The following is an 18,246-nucleotide window of genomic DNA, read 5'->3' on the forward strand; positions in this document are numbered from 1 at the left end:
TTTTATTTTTCTCACAAAAGTTGGATTTTATTGAACTGAAGTACTGAACCAACAATATGGGCTAATATAAACAAAAGCCCTGTAACTATGATTTTACAAAAATTAATTAAAGCCCAGCATGAGCCTAAACATAACCCTAATGAAGAGGAAAATACAGAGAGCCTCCATCACTAACACGTGTTTCAATTAGAACAAACAGAGAGCTTCCATCACAAACCGACATTAACCTTGCCGTACACCACCGATTCCGGTGACAAGAGTCACCGTCGATATTCTTTCGTTCAGTAAATCTTGTGGTTTTTCACCGTTTAACAAAATTGGAGTCCATAAGAGGATAACAGCTAAAGGGAATTGATAGTATGCTTCGGTTCTTCTACTTCTTCTCTTCAATTAAAACTGCAAATCACTAGGATAATTCCTGAAAATCTGATATAACATATGAAAAAACCAGAAACTCAAAGGATAAATCAGTGAAAACAATTGATTAGTGAAAATTCACTAAATTGAAATCACCAATGAGAAATCCCATAAAATTATTCAAAGCAAATAAGTACGGAAGCCGACCAAAGGATGTTAACGAAACCATCCATGTCAGTTGATAAGCTGGACATCACTGCGTGGGAAGCCAATAGATTCCAGACGGAAGCCGACCAAAGAGAATTAAAGAAACCATCCATGTCGGAGAGAAGCCGGACATCACGGCTGAGGAAGCCAGTTGATTCTGGACGGAAGCCAACAATCTTGGCTAACAGGGCCATAAGATGCTGGACAAAAGCTCGAGTCATACGAGACGGCGATTTACTGAAAAATCTAGTCGGAGAAACAGAGTTCATCTCTCTAAAAGTGGGAGAAAAAAGAGAGAACGTTTTTGTCTCGTTATGAATATTAACAGTTGGATCGTGGTGTGAGTTAAAAAAGCCGTTTTTAGTTAGTTAGAAAACAGCATGCTGTCCGGCTCTAGATAAGTTAAACAATATACTTTATGCGTAGTGAAACGGTATACAAAAAATAAACAAATTACACGATATTGAGATTTTACTACAACAATCAACTGAGATTGATACGACTTAATAGTTAAAACAATATGATTTTCCGAACACTAGAACGAAAACTAATTGCCTCCAAGAACTATTAGTCATATGTGCTTATCTAGTTTTCTAATAGCAAATAGTCACATTATTGTTTGTATTTTCCTATATGAATAAAAAATTTCAGTTCACAAACAATTGTAATTTGGAGCAAGGTTCTACTTAAAATTGAAATATATAAAAAGAGGAACAGTATGCGATTAAGAAAGCCAGAGAAGAAAATAGTATTTTTTCTTAATTTTTTTTTCCCAGGAGGAAAATGTTCTATATATTACCCTTTTGTCCCCACCCCCCCAAATTACATATCCTCTTTTTTGTTTTTGGTTTCACCGCTATTCCAATCCCTACCCTATTCAACAAAGAAACAAAATATAAAACACCCCCACCTAATCTGACCCAAAATTCCTAAGGAAACAAAAAGCAAGAAAACTTGGCACCCTTTTGATCTTATGCTGCATTAAGTCAAAAGAAGTTAATCTATAAGGAGCGTTTTTTATCTGTTGGCTTCATCGAACTGTGTGGTTTATGGTCTCAAAGATACTTTCCTGATGACTTCCATATCCTACTTCCTCCAAGTGCTATCACTAATACAGTGCAATCATCGTGATACTTTCTTCTATCTCCTTGCGGGATATCGAGAAGTTCATGAAAATCCATTCCTGTTTTTAAAACAATCAATCATCAAACCATATCGCACAGATATTCAGTTGTGTATAAAAAGGCAAGTTTTATCTACCAGCTTTCTTGGCTGCACGGACTAGAAGTTCCTGTATAACATGTTGAGCAGGGTCTCCATCTGGAAACTTCTCCATGGCAAGAGAAACAACTTCCACATTGCTCAAGTATTGGTACAATCCATCCGATGAGAGAACCATAAACTGATCATTCTCTGTTAGCCGGTAGTGACGAAGGGAAGGTGTGCATGATATGTATGGATCCGTACCAATGTATTCGTTTCGAAACATTTCCAGCAAAGCATCGTTCAATTTTGGCTGCAAATTCACATTCTTTATGAGAATTACGGAGTGATGGATATTTCGATTGTAAGGTGAAGATATTATTGACTAACCTGCTTTAAGAATCCCGCTCCAAACGCTCTGGTCACCTTAAGCCGTCCTTTCACCCTGTCATTCACTATGCAATGGTTGTCATCGGGGTGCTCGTTTTTTATTCTTGTTACTTCCTGAGTTCATCAATGGAAATTATCATGCAACAAGAACATTGCAAGAAGCAGAACTGATCAAACTAAGGAACTTCATCTGATCCATAGTATCCTACAAATGCGGATATGATGGGGAATGCAGAAACAACTATATGGTCAAGAGCATTCCAAAACTACTTAACAATTAGACTGTTACATTCTAGATCAAGAGACCAAGCAACTACAGTCTACAAAGAAAAAACACTGAAGAGATTTCACAAGGTCAGACTTACATCCTCGATGCTTGTGCTGTGATCTGTTGTTAGCTGCAGGGCAACCAGTTTCGTTTGCGGCAAAGGAGCTTCGTTGTTCACTGTACTATCGCTACTATCCACGACCAAAGGCTCTTTGTTTCCATCGTCTCTGTCTAAATCATTGCGTCTTTCTTCTACTCTTTCTGCTGTCTCCACACTCTCACCCGTTTCTTCTACCTGATATTGTGCAACAAGAGCCCTACTATCCCCTATGTTCATTATATACACATCATCATCTCTCATCAGTGCAACCAGTAAGCACGAACCCATCAATGCAAGCTCAGGATTGGTTTCGAGAACCTTATCAGTCATCTCTAGGAATGCTTGCTCTGTGGCTTCAAGACCATTTGACATTGCCTTTAGAACCAACTCATGATCAACGGTACCCGCCTTTCGTCTCTTCCTTCTCTTATCAACCCCTTCTTCCACACCAACATTATCTACCTCCTCCGTTTCATTTTCCTCCACACCAGACTTCCATGGGAACAACTTCCTCCCAGAAATTCCTTGTTTAGATAAACCCTGCTTCAATTTTGACAAAAGCAACCATCTCTTACTTCCCACAGACACAGCATTGCCTGCACCGATAGCATCATCCACCGAAAATGCAAACCTATCAGAACCTGAAAGATCTAACGCATCTTCTGCTTGAGCCTCTGCCAGAAGCTCCCATAGCCGTTTCCTCTCCTTGACTTCAACCACCTCTAATGAAGACGTCAATCTCTTTCCCATCTCTTCTTCTTCCTTCTCTGTTGCTGGACAGCTCGAACTTGCCATTTCGTTTACATGGTCCTCAAATTCACCTTGTTGCTCTAACTCTCTAGTGCTAATATCTGTTGGATTATCATCTTCTTCCTCCAATTCCCAGAACAAACCCTGTAACTCACTATGAACAGCACGGTAGAGATTAGCCATCAGAAACTCCGGCGCGTCGGGTCCATTGAAACCGTCGTAGATTCCAGCAAAGAGCCATCCTTGCTTCTCAAAAACAGCTAATTGCACTCTATCCTCTCCTGCCTTCCCCAATGCCCACTGCAAATCGTTCTCTCCGGAAGATGCTGCCATAGCTTCAACGTCGGGTCTCACAATGTTCTCCTTCTTAGCACCGACGACGAAATTCGACACCGGAAGAACCCATGGCCGTTGCTTCTTCTCCCCGCCGAAAATCGGATGCCAGGAAAGGCTCTTCTTCTTCTTTTTCCGTCTCTTCTTCGAGTAAACACCACCGAGCGGCGCTGAGAAATGCACACCGGCGGAATTAGATCTCGAAATCTCTCCGGCCGGCGGGTCTAACGGACCTGAAGTGGCTCCTCTTTCGATCGGACCGGACATGAAGAGACCCGAGCGATCCGGACCGGGCTGAAGCGGAAGAGCACTAAACGACGACGTTCCTTCAAAGCCATTGGCATTCACCACACTCCTCCTAACGCCGCCGCCGAAACTGCTCTCAGTGGCATCGTCGTAAATATCTTCAAGCTGAAGGACAGTTTTGGAATTGGAAGTGTTGGCGCTAACAGAAGCACCAGAAATCGCTCTAAACCCGGTGTGAAGCTGCTCGGATGATCCGGAACCTCGGATTCGACCCGGTTCATGCGGAGGAGATAACCGGAAAGAAGCAGTAGGAGAAACGAATCGATCGGAAGGAAAAGGAGAAATGAAGCGATTAGAAGAAGAAGGAACGTAACAGTAAGAATGGCCTAAAGTCTCATCCAACGGCTCACGGAAAGAGTCAATCAGATCGGAATGAGAGGGATTCGCCGCCGAGGAGTGACGACGGCGGTTACGGTGACCTTGATTGAAGCAAGGTAACAAGGAGGAGAATCCACTTCCCATCACATTTGATTTTCAAAACACTCTTTTTTATTTTTTTTTGCAGATTGTCGAGAAAATCTTTTATAAGAGAAAACAAAAAATGTATGGGGAGATTTTGAATTGAAAGAGAGAAAGAAAAAGAGAGAGCGAGACTTTTGTCGTCTTCTTTTGGATTTAAAATATGTTTTCTTTTTAAGCTGAGACGACTTTAGTGGTTTCGAATTAGCACAAACTTTGACTCTTTTTTTAACTTTCTTTTTCTTTCGTGACTTGATTACGTAAATACCACTAACATTCTCTCTTAATTACAAATTATCTTTTTAAACTAAGCCAATAATATTATAAACGAATTATATATGAATTGTTTGACTAAATAGTACTAAGTAATATTCCAACCGTTCTATTTTATAAAATGATTTAGAGGTTTCTTGTGCTTCATTTTAAAAAAATTGTATGTAATATTTAATTTAATATTTGTGACTATTTAGATATTAATGATATTTTAATTAAAAAATAATCTTTGCGTTTTAATCTGAAATATTTTATGAAAGAAAAAGAGAGAAGATTAAAAAGACCAATTTGCTCGCATATAATTAGTGATATTAAAGTAAAATAGAGTATTCGTTTTATTTCGATCACAGTTGCTTCTAGACTTTTTTGTATAAAAATCACAAAGTCGAACTTAGAAATTATTTTTGACTTCAGTAATCAACTTGCTATAATTAGAACAAGTCGAAGTGTTCACATTATTAACTTTTTTACACCACGAGACATCGCGTTAATAAAGTTCTGAACTAATAATTACTTGGATCAATAGAATACAGATTATATTATAGAACTAAAATATTAGTCTGAAGAAAAGAATCTCTTTTGCAAAAATTATTCATCACTTTTTTTTTTGGTCATAGAGAGAAAAAAAAAAGGGAAAAAGAAAAGGGGAGGGTCAAAATGGGGAAATCGAGGCATGGTTTTAAAGGATTCTTGTATTAACAAAGCTTTTTGTCATTTGCTTTGTTCGCGCTCATCGGTCTCTGGGACATTGAGAATTTCATATTTATATCCTTTTGTGTTTTTCTTTTTTTCATCCAGAAGAAAAAAATAAGGTAAATACCCAAATAATTAAAAGTTATTAGACAAAATAATTATTAACAAACTAATTCAAAACTAGAGTTATTAAATATAATTATCATATTAACAACATGAAAAGTTGAACAATTACAGTTTTAAATTCATTTCTTCAATACATGTTCGTATATGTAAATGTTTTTAGCTCTCTTGACCACTTATTTACCCATTCGCCAACTATTTTGGTTAATTCCTCACATTGTAATTTATTCCATCAATTTTTTGTCATATTTTTCTGAATATATTATTTTCAGCACATAAAATTATTTCCATTCAAATGATGTGTTCCAAAAAAACAGCCAATTCCACTAGAAATTTTACCAATTCAACAAAATTAATGCTACCATATACAATCGCTATTTTAAGGTATAACGCATATAAATACATATATTACAAGAAAACATAGCAAATTACGACGACAGTTTCCGACAAAACTTTTAGTCGGAAAGTTTCGAACTGATTTCCGAAGAATTTCATAACTAATACTAGTTGTCAGATATAACACAAATTTTTACAGTAATTATCAAGCGTAGTTTTTTTTATTTTATATCAGTCTGCATACGTTACATATTGTTGTTTTGCATCCAAATTTTGATTTTTATGTAGTTCTATGTATCATTAAATATTTCGTCATTTTTTATAAACAAATCACGTTGAAGACATGATATATTGTTAATAAAACTTACGTTACTCAGAATAGAAAAAAAAAATTAATCTATATCATAGCCCAAATACTTTTACAGCTAATTAAAATTATATCTATAACCATTCATTAAGATATAACGCATATGTTTACGACAATTGTCAAATGTATTTTTTTTTGTGTCAGTCCACGTACGTTACATATTGTTGTTTTTGCATCTAAATTTTGGTTTTGTGCCATTATATGTATCATTGAATATCTCGTCATTTTTATACATAAGTCACGTTAAAGACATGACATGTTGTTAATAAAAATTATATTAGTCACATAGAGAAAAAAAAGACTAATCTATATGATAGTCCAAATAGTTTAAAACTAATAAAATTTGTATTTATAACCGTTATTTAAAGATATAACGCATACTTTTACAAAAATTGTCAAAAGTTTTTTTTTTGTCAGTCCGCATACGTTACATTTTATGTTGTTTTGTATTTAGATTTTGTTTTTATGTCGTTATATGTATCATTGTATATCTCGTCACTTTTATAACAACATATTATGTCTTAAACATGATATGTTGTTAAATAAAATTACGTTACTTAGAAAAGGAAAAAAAAAGAAGACCAATCCATATCACACTAGCTCCAAATACATTACAACTAATAAAATTGTAATTATATGGTTAGAGAAAAAAAAGGATTTTGTGATGTTTAATTATGCTTAGAAAAAAGATACACTAATCTGGTTTTTGTTATAGAATCCTAATTAATTAGCTTTGTCATTTATTTAATAGTAGCATGCATAAATATCACAAAATAAATAATTATATATTCATCCCACTTTTGTCTTTCTCTGATTCTGAATACAATATGACTGTATGTTAACGTGGAACAAAAAAAGCGTATAAGGTTTTACTGCTATTTCTCGTCTGCTGTTACAAAACTAACAAATTCACTCCAAACTAAAACATTTATTTTTATCTCATATATTTTTTTGTTATTTTTGTAATTTGGGAGATTTTAATACATCGTTAAGATTGCCAACCAATATCACGTATTGTAATCATTCCACAGGATTGGAGTCAATAACACAGTAAAAAGGAATAATTAACAAATTCTTAACCTAAGATCTACACAACGTTAGTTTTATCATCTATATATACAACCATGACCGGTCCAATGTTTCAAAATTTTCTTGGATACTCGATGCACAACTGAAAATTTGTGTCCTTCTGTTAATGTAAAATTTTGTTCTAAATAGAAATTCTCCCAATATATATATGGTGCTTTAAAATGTGATGCATTAACCGATATATTCATTTGCTTATGTTTCGACCGGTCCGGTATGAAACACAATAAGCTAGCTAGAAGACGTATTTAATTACTAGGATATCCTGCAAGATACCAATGATATGTCACTCTAAAAGATTTGCTATTGTTCACTTCTAACACACTCATCTCAAAACTTCTTGCTTCGGTTTTAAAAGATCATTAAATCTTCCCAACCCATGTTGCTTCTCTTCTATGATGACAAAGAATCCAACCAATTTCACAATCCTATAATTTTGACTTCCCCGCAATATTGCTATTACACTTGACAACTCCTTCCGAAAGGGAACCCAAGATTGTTCAACTTGGAAATTTTCTAGGTGTAGTTTTTGGTCGGAATTACAAGAAAGTGTCAGAGTAAAAACCTCACCTATACCTACATTCGGAGCTAAAAACCGTGATTTGGACTACGTATATACATGATATCTTGTTCTGAAACGAACAATTTTAAATTAGTTTCGAATGATCCCAAAACTGACGAAATAACCAGTTTTATCTATTTTATTGAAAGAATTTTAATTTATTTCATAGATAAATTTAGTAGTTTTTATTTCTCTTATTTTCTATCGTTTTAACTTTTAAATGTCAAAAATACTATTTAGCTCATATATTTAGAATCTGTTTTGCAAAGGTTGATTTTGTTAACTCTTTCATTGATTGGAAGTTGGAACAATCTACTTTCAAGTAGTTTGGCAAGAAAAAAACAAATAAGTTTTCTATAACCTTTTAAAATCGCAAAAAGTACATGTTTTGCTTAAGAATAAAAGACTTCCGTATATTCATGCCAGATTATGATTATGGAAAGGTCACAGTCTTCTGTATTTTAATTTTATGAAAATTAGTCGTAACAATGGTGACTTAACTAAGATTAGGCAACGTAGGGTCCACGAGAGGTGAAGAACAAATAAAAAATAGTCAACGAGGTTTTGACAACTGGGACCTATCTCGTAGACTCCTTCGCTGAAACGACGTCATACTTGTCGGATTCCCTTTCCCGCTAAGACTTCTTGTCTTGTCCCCCTTTGCCTTAAATTATTATTATTTTTTGTCTATTATAACTTTTTTATTTTGTTCATCAAGTAAGATTTCAGGCTTTTGTTTCGATTTAGGTTACACATATTCAAACTTATCCATATATACACTTCAGAATCTAAATTAAAGTAATCTGATCATGTTTTGCCTAATGTTGTCATAAACTCTTTAGACATGTACATATTTCATTGGAAAGTTACTGAAATTATTGTTTTTGTCTTATGCGATACGAAAATATTATCACACTTACCTTTCAAATTATACCAAAAAATATGACAATTTATTATATAGATTATCTTGTAGATAACCGAGAAGTTTGACATTTCCTTAAACGTTACGTGCCGTCAAGAATTGGCAAAGCCACTCCCAACTACTCACAAATCACAATCCATAAGTCATAGCCAAGAAAACCCTTTATGAAACACAAATGTTTATTATTCCTGAAAATACAAATTTAAATTCCAATTTCTACCACGAAGATAGCTTACTTTATAGGTATATATATTTTCTTCACCAAATCCGTAAAAAGCAAAAGTGATTTGAATTTAAATCAGAAACGCGTATAGATTGTGTATATATGTAAGTTAAAGGGCATGCATACCTTTTTAATGTTATTTAATATTAATCTTAATTCCATTCTTCATAGACTTTTGAATAAATTTTATTTTTTTCTTGAGTTTATAAGTCAGGGAAATTGTCACCCACTTAACCACTAGGAAAGCAGATTTGGTTACTGAATCTTTTTCACACCTAAGGCTCAATCAAGTTTTGATGGGACCTAAGTTGACCTAGAACTCATTTTCACACCCATAATAATAATAATATGACAAAACTTATCACACTTTATTTCTTTAATATAAGGGAATCTCAATATTCGAGTACAACACGGACCATTGATCATGGAATTTAAAAGACTAGCTAGATCATGTACATCAATAGGAATTTTGGTCTCAAGTACTGTCATGCTTTGTGTTGTGTCTCAATCAGACAGGACAAAAAACTGATCTCTTGGTTGCACATTGGGTATTAAGTATTTTTCGTCTGTTGTGTGAATCTTACCAAGCAATGGTTTTGATGCAAATATGCATTACATCTGGCCTGCTCGTATGTCCCGGTCTATACGATCTGCATTATATGTACCTGGAAGCTCTCTAAAATCCTCGTTGAATATGGAATATGCACTGCGAAAGAAAGCATGAAAAAAGATCGAACTTATTCAGCTCTAACACTCAAAAGAGAAGATATTTCATGGCCTAAAACTCAACAATACTCATGAGGATACCACTTTACAGCTAATAAGAATACTAGCAGAATCTTATGCTTCCAGAATCCTAAGACTTTTTTTTCACATCTCCAAGTTACCAATGATGTTTACGTTTTAGATAAGTGTTATATAATTTGGTATCTGGAAAATGAGTTGCTATGTCAGTCAGATCAATGGAGGCTAAGTGTTTTTAGAAATGTACATACCTAACATCACCAGGCTGTCGTTTACCAAGATTGAGCAAGATGATTGAAAATCCAGTCCCTAGTATCTGAAACCCCCCGTGATAACAAAGAAAGCCATCAAAGGAGATTAAACAGAAACGACTTGTTAGAGACACTACCTCTCTATACAAAATGTCTCATATTCAATGGCATTGCAAAAACGTTGGGCATTTTCAGGAATCCAGACATTGAAGATAAAGATGACTTACAAATATAGGGCCCAGATCCCACCGATGTGCAATAGGCGCCAAGATAAACCACAAGGTGATAATAACCCACATCTTTAGACTTAAAGAGAAAAGTCCCATAAGAATGATATCTAGAAGATCATCACACAACCACAGATCAATAAACTATTTGTTTCATAAGTTCTTGGACATTGCAGATGATGCACATATCAAAGATTAAAGAGTTCTCACCTGGCAGCTTCAACTTGTTACGCAGAAAGTAGTATAACTTCCTCTTCCACCGGCTTGCTGACGGTGGGAGTTTAAACTTCTGCAATGCCAAAAGAGATTTTATAAGGACAGAAACTAAAAAACCATTCTTTACCAGTTAAGAAACCATTCTTTACCAAATCATCATCATCATCATCATCAAATGACTCAACTCCAGCTGGTGGATTTGGTATTACAGCAACAATAAAGGAATCTACACAATAAAATCAAGACTTGTGCATAACCTAAAGACGCATTTAACAAACACAGATAAGCATTGATGCTTATAACATTTTCAGCAGAACCTGTTTACCTTGGTCCTTGAGCGTAACGTATAAATCATCTCCATCTTCTTCGTCTTGCAATGCCTTTCCACGAAGAATCATCCTTAAAGTTGAAACGGGAAATTTACCCTTTTCCGCAATTGCATTTCTCAAATCACGAATCTAAAATCAGCCCAAGGATCAATCAATCATTCCCTTCGTACAAAGGAATTCACTTAGAGAGATAAAGAAGAAGAAAATTCTTTACTTTGATATGAGACGCCACTCGAATTTGAGACGGCCGAGCTGGGCCGATGGTTTTGTACGTGATCTCGACGGTGCCATTGTTGGTTGAATCTGAGCTCAGCTCTTCGGTTGAATTCATCATCTCACCACGAATTGTATGCAATCAATGAGAAATTGAGGATTAGGGTTTCGAATTTGGGAATTGAAAAAAACAGAGTTTGTTTTCTCACTTGCTACTTCTCCGATGACGGAGAGTCGACTTGAGTTTTCAATATTTTCATATCTGTCCTTACATATGTTTTTAATTCCACTTTTAACCCCAAAGGTTTCAGAGAGTATAAAAAACTCCAAAACATTGGAAAAGCAATTGTAAGAGCTTCTGCGTCAAAAAGAAGGTTTGGGTTACACTTTTCATACACACCATATGCATAGGATGAGGCCTTCAATTTCTGCCTTACATATCAAAAGATAGAACACACACACAAATAAAGCAAAGAAACAGAATATCTTTGAGATCTCCTCTTTATTTGGAGAAGACAAAACACAGAACAAGAATTAGAAAGAAGGGAGAGAAAGCAAAAATGGCACTAAGAATGTGGGCTTCTTCTACAGCAAACGCTCTCAAGCTTTCTTCTTCTGTTTCCAAGTCTCATCTCTCTCCTTTCTCCTTCTCTAGATGCTTCTCCACAGGTGTTTGTAATTGTGTATGTAGTTGTGTGTGCATAGCTTTATCTGAAACTGTTGATGAATGTCTCTGTTATTTTTTTAGTTTTGGAGGGTTTGAAGTATGCAAATTCACATGAGTGGGTTAAACATGAAGGCTCTGTTGCCACCATTGGCATCACTGCCCATGCTCAGGTTCTTATTTTTGTAATCTAAGTGTTAAAATAGCTCAGAAACTAGATAGATGTCTCTTTGGACTTTTGGAGAATGGTTATAAAGATAATGATAGTTTTGTAAGATTATTGGCTGAAATGGGAGGAGAAATGACATTGATGTTGCAGGACCATTTAGGTGAAGTGGTGTTTGTTGAACTGCCAGAGGACAATACTTCAGTGAGCAAAGAGAAAAGCTTTGGAGCAGTGGAGAGTGTGAAGGCAACAAGTGAGATCTTATCACCAATCTCAGGTGAAATCATTGAGGTTAACAAGAAGCTCACAGAATCACCTGGCTTGGTACAGTTTTAAAGTCTTAAGGAAATTAAGTAAGTTACCACTCATGTGACAACATATAAGCAATGATTTGGCAATTGTGTGTTGTTTAGATCAACTCAAGCCCCTATGAAGATGGTTGGATGATCAAAGTGAAACCAAGTAGCCCCGCGGAGTTGGAATCTTTGATGGGTCCAAAGGAATACACCAAGTTCTGCGAGGAGGAAGATGCTGCTCACTAGGAGGGTTTCTCTCTGTCTTTTATGTTCCAAGTTCTATCAATTCTCATGCTTGTTTTCTAAATTTGCATACACTCTATGACCAACTTCACAAAATAAGAGTTCAAGAAGATGAAACAGAGACCTAACAAACACATTAAGATTTTTTCTTTCATATATCTTGTTATCCTCAAAATGCATTTACCATCACCCCAAAAGCCAGTCCAATAAAAAAGGTGATCCTAATCAAAAATTATTAATAAAAATTTGGTAACCTTAAAGATATAACCATTACTTTAAAATAAATAATTGGTCATAAGAAAAGAAACTGGTCGTCCAAATATTACAATCTGCTCCATTATATTGAAATCACGTATTCAAGCTCATAAGGCAAGTTAGGTCCCTATTGGTCAATTTGGTTGTATCTACCGTTGACAAAACTGTAACATCCATTGTGGTAAAAATTGGGCATGAAAACAAACATAACGACATATGATAACATACAAGGAACATAATATTAACGAAGCACACACATGACACGTATATATATATTCATATGCACACAAACACAGATAGAGATGAACAGAAACACATGACATAACTTTCCAAATGGAGATCAAGCAGAAGAAAGTATGGCTTTCTTTAATTGTGCTTTATGCAATTACGACATCAGTTTTGGGGGACTTTGGAGAACCATTACTGAAGGGTTTCTACAAAGAGAGTTGCCCATTGGCAGAGGAAATCGTGAAGCATAACATCGAAGTTGCTGTTCTCAAAGATCCTCGTATGGCGGCTTCTCTTCTTCGTCTTCAGTTCCACGATTGCTTCGTCTTGGTCAGAAAATCATCCCTCTCTACTCTTTTAACTTCCTCATTTGTGAGGTTTTATAATTGTTCTCTCCGAGATGATAACTTTATCAAGTATTTTTGAGGCTCTAATTCTAGCATACTTCTTGAACGTTATTCGAAATTTGCGTGTATGAGAGTGAGACTGTCTTATTGCGTCTATGTGATGTTCAGTTGCGGGATTTATTGTGGGTTTAGGGTTGTGATGCGTCTGTGCTCTTGGACACACATGGAGATATGTTGAGTGAGAAACAAGCAACTCCAAATCTGAACTCTTTACGTGGATTTGAAGTAATCGATTACATTAAGTACCTCCTCGAAGAAGCTTGTCCTCTAACTGTCTCATGTTCCGATATCCTTGCCTTGGCCGCTCGTGACTCAGTCTTCCTGGTAATTTCCCCCTTGCACTTTACTTCCTTAAGGCTCTTTCTGTTTAAATCGAAACCTATGTGGTCAGTTTCATTTAAACACAAATATTGTTTGGTATCATCAGAGAGGTGGCCCATGGTGGGAAGTTTTGCTAGGGAGAAGAGACTCATTAAAGGCAAGTTTCGCCGGAGCAAACCAATTCATTCCAGCACCAAACTCCTCTCTCGACAGCCTCATCATCAATTTCAAGCAACAAGGGCTCAACATTCAAGATCTCATCGCTCTTTCGGGTGCTCATACAATAGGTAAAGCGAGATGCGTGAGCTTCAAGCAACGCATTGTTCAACCAAACATGGAACAAACGTTCTACGTCGATGAGTTCAGAAGACACAGCACGTTCCGTCGAGTCCTAGGGTCACAATGCAAAGATTCAAGCCGAGACAACGAACTGTCTCCACTGGATATTAAGACACCAGCTTACTTCGATAACCATTATTTCATCAATCTGTTAGAAGGGAGAGGGTTGTTGATTTCGGATAACGTTCTGGTCTCAGAAGATCATGAAGGAGAGATCTTTCAGAAAGTTTGGGAATATGCAGTTAATCAAGATCTTTTCTTCATAGATTTTGTGGAATCTATGTTAAAAATGGGTAATATTAATGTTCTTACAGGTATTGAAGGTGAAATTAGGGAGAATTGTAGATTTGTCAATATCTGAAATCAAACATCAATCAATACAAATTGTTTGCACTTCTTTTGGTCTTCCAATAAGGCATCAACTTCACAAAACTCATTACAACTTCGATAAGTTCCATTATTTTCTCCATTATAACAATGTCCAATTAAGTATGATACAGGTCTGTTTGTTGGAATTGTTTCTGCTTAAGGCAAGTGAATTGTCAAAATAATCTCAGCTTGTCATCTAAGCTGACAATTGATAACTCCAATTATTGAAGGACTCTGTTTTGTTCCGAAGTAAAATATCCAAATATTTCAAGGCATCAGTAGAAAACCTTTGAGAATTGTTTTTGCATTTAAAGTGAATAGAACTGTGAACAAGTCAAATTAATTAGTCAAGTGATTTCCATTATGCACAACTAGTAAAAAAACAAAAAAAAACATTCGGTATATTTTCTGGGCATCAGATAATCATAAAAGTTAGCATCACATAGAATCAGACGCAAATTACCCATGAAATATAATTTCATCATATGCCCAGTAGAAAACAAAGAGAATCAAAAACCAAATCCTTAAAATCGACAAGACATTCGAATTGTACAAAAACATAAAAGAGACTATGAATCTGAGTATCAGTTCTCCAAGGTGAATAAAACATCAATGTAATTTCAGTAGTAAATAACATCAATATATGAGATTCATCCTATACTCAGATTCAAAAGAAAACGATTTTTTTAAGGATACAAAAACGAAATATTAAAATTGAAAACAAGATTTTAAGGATTTTTATTGTAGAGTCGATCAGAACCTGTCGAGAACACAATTACATCACATATATCAGTGGATTGACAGACCTGTGAATTTCTATCGTCACCTCGACTCATAAAAGTCCTTAAAAGAGTTTTTACAAAAATCCAAAAAAAACATGAATTGAGGAAGAGATTAAGATCTAGAAAAGCTCAGAACTTCTTAGAGGGTTGTGTATTACCGTCAGCGATGGATTAACCATCTCTGGCACACGATTTTTTCCTCACAGCTCTTCTATTTAAATAAATTTCTATGCACAAATCGAAAAACAGAGCCAAACAAAATCACAGATGACAAAACCCTAAGAACTAATTGAGGCGGAACACAAAACAATAGACTTGTCTTGTGATTCCAATGTGAGTCTTCTATATATACTAGTTGACACTAGTCAAATAGAAGCCCTAATTATGACTCAACCTATTCTTTTGGGCTTTTTTTATTTTTTTGGTTGGCCGTGGACTGTACAATCCAATACATAGATTTGTCTGATTATGAAACCCATTATCAAATTGTCAACAAGATTTTTGAGCCAATTTGCACCATGTTAAATGTAGATACGATACAAGATGTTCTATATATTAAGTTAAAAACTTGTGTACACCATAATAAAAAATCGGTTCAACACCATTTGTGCATCCATAATTTTGAGATGTGGAGCAAATAAGAAAAACCTAAGCTGTATCAAAAGACAATGCAAGCAAATTTTGTTGAAGCTTTCCGGTTAGAACATGAACCGGGATAAACTTTCTAAACCGACTAACAAACCAAGAATCGTTCAAATTGTTGGTTGCAATGAGAAAGGTCAAAGGAAAATGCTACTGACGGAACTATCATCATGCACACGCCAAATGGTCTCACCCAGGAGATTAGCCACTGATAATATTGTTAACTGCGGGAAGTAATTCTTCTCTGCTACAGGTAATGTGTTTGTCACTATCACTTCTTGCAGCAAACCCCCTGATAATCGCTCTATCGCTGGCGGGCTTCCATATTGATTTGTTTGAAACAAAGAAAACAAATAATGCTTCAGGAAGTAGTGATTTTGAGACTGTTCAGGAACAAACAAAATATAGGTTAGTGGTTTACCTGAAAACAGCGTGTGTGCAGCACGCATATACCTCCCGAGCACCTTCCTGGTGTAACAAAGCTGCTCCTTTTACAATGGTTCCTGAAACAAGAATGGTTCATAGATGATTCAGCCTGGAAAAGGAGAAGTTGATGGGGAATAGAGAGAGATAGGAAACTTGGTTTGTCGGTAAAATGACAACTCCATGCCGTTTTACTAACCAGCAGTATCAATCATATCATCCACCATTATTGCCACCTTCCCTCTTACATCACCAATTAGGTTCATGACCTGAAAGGAAAGTATAACAAATGTGAACTTAAGGGGAAGCAAGCGGTGTTGGTGAGCAAACTCTGACTCTGAAAGAAAGGGATACCTCAGCAACATTGTGTCCAGAACGCCTTTTATCGACAATGGCAAGTGGTGCATCTGATAATTTCTTTGCAAAAGCGCGGGCCCTGGCTACTCCACCAACATCAGGAGAAACCACTACCAAATCCTCTGAGGGAATTGACTTGCTAGCAAGATAATCAAGTATCACCGGCTGAAACAATTAAGCAGATAAAGGTATTATACACAAAGGAGCATACACACAATGCATAAAGAGGGGTATCAAGAACGTGGCTTTAGAGGTGAACCTGGCAGTACACATGGTCGACTGGAATGTCAAAATAACCCATCGACTGTCCTGAATGAAGATCACAAGCAAGAACTCGATCTGCACCAGCTTCAGTGATAAGATTTGCAACCAATTTGGCAGCAATGGATTCACGCCCTTGTGTCTGCAAGCAGCAAAACATACAATTTTATCCAGAAAAGATTACCAATAGCTAAGTTATCAACAAACCCTCCATATCATGTGAAAGTAGCTAAACCACACAAAGAGACTTTACCTTCCTGTCAGCTCTTGCATATCCAAAATACGGAATCACAGCTGTAACTTTCTTAGCTGATGCTCTTCGGCAAGCATCTACCATAATCAAAAGCTCCATGAGATTCTCATTAGTGGGAGTGCAAGTAGGCTGCACCAAATAGACGTCACATCCCCTAACGCTCTCTTGTAGCTGAACATAGATCTCTCCATCAGCAAACCTCTTAATATTAACCTTGCCAAGATCCAAGCCCATATACCAAGCAATTTCCTGAGCAAGTGCTGGATTTGCAGTACCAGAGAACAACTTCAACCTTGTATTGGTTCTATTGACTGATTTCTCCATACGAGCAGATTCCAAGAACTTTGGAAGTGTCCTCTCATTAATAATTGGGATACTTGGATTCCCGTTTCCCACATTCAATGACTCCGGCATATCACATTTCTAGCAACAACAACAACAAGACTCAATCAGAGATTCATATAATCATATAGGTCTCAATTTCTGTTCCTGGATAGTTTCAAACAAATGTATTCTGAAGAAAGAGACAACCTTTATGTAGCTATATTCGCATAAACAAACAATATTCAAACGAAAGAGACGAGCTTTTCAGCTCATGCGCCAATAAAAATCTCAGAACTACAAACTTGACAAGATGGCTATTAGGGTCCACTCAATCTAGGAACCTCAAATCCGGAAACGTAATAAGAAAGGAAGGATCAACATTCAAAAATGCAGAATAAGCAATTCTATAGATTCATGAACACCGCTTACAACACAAGCGAAGACAGAGTTTCGGGAGCGAAACTGAGAGGTTCTGACGGATAGAGAAGAGTTAGAGAAGAAAGTTGAAGACGAAGAGGCTAGATACGTCGGCGTTTTTGCGGCGGGAGGAAAGGATAGACCCAGAGACGCCATTGTCAGCAATACCTCACGTAAACCCACCTCTGACTCACTCAAGCAGTCTCTTCCACAACGAATTCGGAAAAATTATGGTTTAGGATTTTGAAGGTGACAGAGTGATACGGAAGAAGGAATGGCTTAATGGTTTTCTTCTCTCCTTCTTCTTCGTCTCCGAGTTTGTGTTGGACTCTTCTTTCTCGAATTTGGATTTTTTTTTTTTTCGTTTTGTGAAAAATAAATAGGAAATGGTTTGGTTGGTGTGTACAAGACTACAAGTTGTTACTAAACGACATCGTTTGATGGATTGGAGACGTCTGGCTGGACTTTTCTTAGGATTAATTAACTTTTTGGGATTGATTGAAATCTTGGTCTCTTCATTTTGTATTTCACCAAATGTCTCAAAACTCAAAAAAAATTTAC

General features: G+C 36.1%; 7 protein-coding genes and 4 non-coding genes across 17 annotated transcripts; 2 read left to right on the forward strand and 9 right to left on the reverse strand.

Annotated features, from left to right (window-relative positions):
• Window positions 1-11: 11 nt before the first annotated feature.
• AT2G35343 (uncharacterized protein) lies at window positions 12-384 on the reverse strand. Its single transcript, NM_001349589.1, has 2 exons — window positions 228-384; window positions 12-79 (listed from the first exon to the last, which is right to left on the reverse strand). Exon 1 carries the CDS (start codon window positions 326-328, stop codon window positions 302-304), a length of 27 nt encoding a protein of 8 aa, NP_001336516.1. The 5' UTR covers window positions 329-384; the 3' UTR covers window positions 12-79; window positions 228-301.
• Window positions 385-448: 64 nt separating this feature from the next.
• Window positions 449-915, reverse strand: AT2G35345 (uncharacterized protein). Its single transcript, NM_001084539.3, has one exon. It carries the CDS (start codon window positions 831-833, stop codon window positions 534-536), a length of 300 nt encoding a protein of 99 aa, NP_001078008.1. The 5' UTR covers window positions 834-915; the 3' UTR covers window positions 449-533.
• A 383-nt stretch (window positions 916-1,298) lies between these two features.
• PLL1 (poltergeist like 1) lies at window positions 1,299-4,543 on the reverse strand. The gene is made up of 4 exons (NM_129087.3): window positions 2,523-4,543; window positions 2,158-2,271; window positions 1,825-2,080; window positions 1,299-1,747 (listed from the first exon to the last, which is right to left on the reverse strand). Exons 1-4 carry the CDS (start codon window positions 4,374-4,376, stop codon window positions 1,620-1,622), a joined length of 2,352 nt encoding a protein of 783 aa, NP_181078.2. The 5' UTR covers window positions 4,377-4,543; the 3' UTR covers window positions 1,299-1,619.
• A 4,764-nt stretch (window positions 4,544-9,307) lies between these two features.
• Window positions 9,308-11,264, reverse strand: AT2G35360 (ubiquitin family protein). Of its 3 annotated transcripts, NM_129088.4 has the most exons (7): window positions 10,940-11,264; window positions 10,722-10,854; window positions 10,546-10,622; window positions 10,391-10,469; window positions 10,181-10,290; window positions 9,954-10,018; window positions 9,308-9,664 (listed from the first exon to the last, which is right to left on the reverse strand). In NM_129088.4, exons 1-7 carry the CDS (start codon window positions 11,057-11,059, stop codon window positions 9,571-9,573), a joined length of 678 nt encoding a protein of 225 aa, NP_181079.1. In that variant the 5' UTR covers window positions 11,060-11,264; the 3' UTR covers window positions 9,308-9,570. The 3 variants fall into 3 exon arrangements, with proteins under 3 accessions (NP_181079.1, NP_001323506.1, NP_001323505.1); NM_001336554.1 differs by having other exon boundaries at window positions 9,954-10,290; window positions 10,940-11,207; NM_001336553.1 differs by having other exon boundaries at window positions 9,308-10,290; window positions 10,940-11,146.
• A 36-nt stretch (window positions 11,265-11,300) lies between these two features.
• Window positions 11,301-12,558, forward strand: GDCH (glycine decarboxylase complex H). Its single transcript, NM_129089.2, has 4 exons — window positions 11,301-11,607; window positions 11,687-11,775; window positions 11,922-12,092; window positions 12,182-12,558. The coding sequence occupies exons 1-4, from the start codon at window positions 11,499-11,501 to the stop codon at window positions 12,308-12,310; spliced, it is 498 nt and encodes a 165-aa protein (NP_181080.1). The 5' UTR covers window positions 11,301-11,498; the 3' UTR covers window positions 12,311-12,558.
• Window positions 12,559-12,754: 196 nt separating this feature from the next.
• On the forward strand, window positions 12,755-14,253 carry AT2G35380 (Peroxidase superfamily protein). Of its 2 annotated transcripts, NM_129090.4 has the most exons (3): window positions 12,755-13,120; window positions 13,330-13,521; window positions 13,625-14,253. In NM_129090.4, exons 1-3 carry the CDS (start codon window positions 12,896-12,898, stop codon window positions 14,216-14,218), a joined length of 1,011 nt encoding a protein of 336 aa, NP_181081.1. In that variant the 5' UTR covers window positions 12,755-12,895; the 3' UTR covers window positions 14,219-14,253. The 2 variants fall into 2 exon arrangements, with proteins under 2 accessions (NP_181081.1, NP_001031486.1); NM_001036409.2 differs by having other exon boundaries at window positions 12,755-13,521.
• A 386-nt stretch (window positions 14,254-14,639) lies between these two features.
• AT2G35382 lies at window positions 14,640-14,715 on the reverse strand. The gene has a single exon (NR_140713.1). It is a non-coding gene; the product is annotated as a snoRNA (small nucleolar RNA).
• Window positions 14,716-14,808: 93 nt separating this feature from the next.
• AT2G35384 lies at window positions 14,809-14,887 on the reverse strand. The gene has a single exon (NR_140714.1). It is a non-coding gene; the product is annotated as a snoRNA (small nucleolar RNA).
• Window positions 14,888-14,977: 90 nt separating this feature from the next.
• On the reverse strand, window positions 14,978-15,056 carry AT2G35387. The gene has a single exon (NR_140715.1). It is a non-coding gene; the product is annotated as a snoRNA (small nucleolar RNA).
• A 78-nt stretch (window positions 15,057-15,134) lies between these two features.
• On the reverse strand, window positions 15,135-15,216 carry AT2G08725. Its single transcript, NR_140397.1, has one exon. It is a non-coding gene; the product is annotated as an other RNA (small nucleolar RNA).
• Window positions 15,217-15,507: 291 nt separating this feature from the next.
• AT2G35390 (Phosphoribosyltransferase family protein) lies at window positions 15,508-18,142 on the reverse strand. 4 transcript variants are annotated; one of them, NM_001336555.1, is made up of 7 exons: window positions 17,476-18,082; window positions 16,945-17,367; window positions 16,690-16,833; window positions 16,428-16,595; window positions 16,273-16,342; window positions 16,072-16,153; window positions 15,508-15,968 (listed from the first exon to the last, which is right to left on the reverse strand). In NM_001336555.1, the coding sequence occupies exons 2-7, from the start codon at window positions 17,356-17,358 to the stop codon at window positions 15,788-15,790; spliced, it is 1,059 nt and encodes a 352-aa protein (NP_001325018.1). In that variant the 5' UTR covers window positions 17,359-17,367; window positions 17,476-18,082; the 3' UTR covers window positions 15,508-15,787. The 4 variants fall into 4 exon arrangements, with proteins under 4 accessions (NP_001325018.1, NP_850244.1, NP_181082.1 ...); NM_179913.3 differs by having other exon boundaries at window positions 15,514-15,968; window positions 17,698-18,142; NM_129091.4 differs by having other exon boundaries at window positions 15,515-15,968; window positions 16,945-18,117.
• Window positions 18,143-18,246: the final 104 nt, after the last annotated feature.

The sequence above is a fragment of the Arabidopsis thaliana genome, chromosome 2 (genome assembly GCF_000001735.4).
Source record: "Arabidopsis thaliana chromosome 2, partial sequence".
Classification (NCBI taxonomy): domain Eukaryota; kingdom Viridiplantae; phylum Streptophyta; class Magnoliopsida; order Brassicales; family Brassicaceae; genus Arabidopsis; species Arabidopsis thaliana.

What these genes read in the sequence shown, in the direction of transcription:
- GDCH (NM_129089.2), top strand. Translation starts at nt 11,499, where the DNA reads ATGGCACTAAGAATGTGGGCTTCTTCTACAGCAAACGCTCTCAAGCTT. An exon ending in CTCTAGATGCTTCTCCACAG is followed by an intron (nt 11,608 to 11,686) that starts GTGTTTGTAATT and finishes TTATTTTTTTAG; the next exon opens with TTTTGGAGGGTTTGAAGTAT. An exon ending in GCATCACTGCCCATGCTCAG is followed by an intron (nt 11,776 to 11,921) that starts GTTCTTATTTTT and finishes TTGATGTTGCAG; the next exon opens with GACCATTTAGGTGAAGTGGT.
- AT2G35360 (NM_129088.4), bottom strand. Translation starts at nt 11,059, where the DNA reads ATGATGAATTCAACCGAAGAGCTGAGCTCAGATTCAACCAACAATGGC. An exon ending in GAGTGGCGTCTCATATCAAA is followed by an intron (nt 10,855 to 10,939) that starts GTAAAGAATTTT and finishes GGCTGATTTTAG; the next exon opens with ATTCGTGATTTGAGAAATGC. An exon ending in TAACAAGTTGAAGCTGCCAG is followed by an intron (nt 10,291 to 10,390) that starts GTGAGAACTCTT and finishes ATGATCTTCTAG; the next exon opens with ATATCATTCTTATGGGACTT.
- AT2G35380 (NM_129090.4), top strand. Translation starts at nt 12,896, where the DNA reads ATGGAGATCAAGCAGAAGAAAGTATGGCTTTCTTTAATTGTGCTTTAT. An exon ending in TCCACGATTGCTTCGTCTTG is followed by an intron (nt 13,121 to 13,329) that starts GTCAGAAAATCA and finishes TTGTGGGTTTAG; the next exon opens with GGTTGTGATGCGTCTGTGCT. An exon ending in CTCGTGACTCAGTCTTCCTG is followed by an intron (nt 13,522 to 13,624) that starts GTAATTTCCCCC and finishes TGGTATCATCAG; the next exon opens with AGAGGTGGCCCATGGTGGGA.
- PLL1 (NM_129087.3), bottom strand. Translation starts at nt 4,376, where the DNA reads ATGGGAAGTGGATTCTCCTCCTTGTTACCTTGCTTCAATCAAGGTCAC. An exon ending in ACAGCACAAGCATCGAGGAT is followed by an intron (nt 2,272 to 2,522) that starts GTAAGTCTGACC and finishes TGATGAACTCAG; the next exon opens with GAAGTAACAAGAATAAAAAA. An exon ending in GAGCGGGATTCTTAAAGCAG is followed by an intron (nt 2,081 to 2,157) that starts GTTAGTCAATAA and finishes GTGAATTTGCAG; the next exon opens with CCAAAATTGAACGATGCTTT.
- AT2G35345 (NM_001084539.3), bottom strand. Translation starts at nt 833, where the DNA reads ATGAACTCTGTTTCTCCGACTAGATTTTTCAGTAAATCGCCGTCTCGT.
- AT2G35390 (NM_179913.3), bottom strand. Translation starts at nt 17,841, where the DNA reads ATGGCGTCTCTGGGTCTATCCTTTCCTCCCGCCGCAAAAACGCCGACG. An exon ending in TCGACCATGTGTACTGCCAG is followed by an intron (nt 16,596 to 16,689) that starts GTTCACCTCTAA and finishes TAATTGTTTCAG; the next exon opens with CCGGTGATACTTGATTATCT. An exon ending in TGATATGATTGATACTGCTG is followed by an intron (nt 16,154 to 16,272) that starts GTTAGTAAAACG and finishes TTCTTGTTTCAG; the next exon opens with GAACCATTGTAAAAGGAGCA.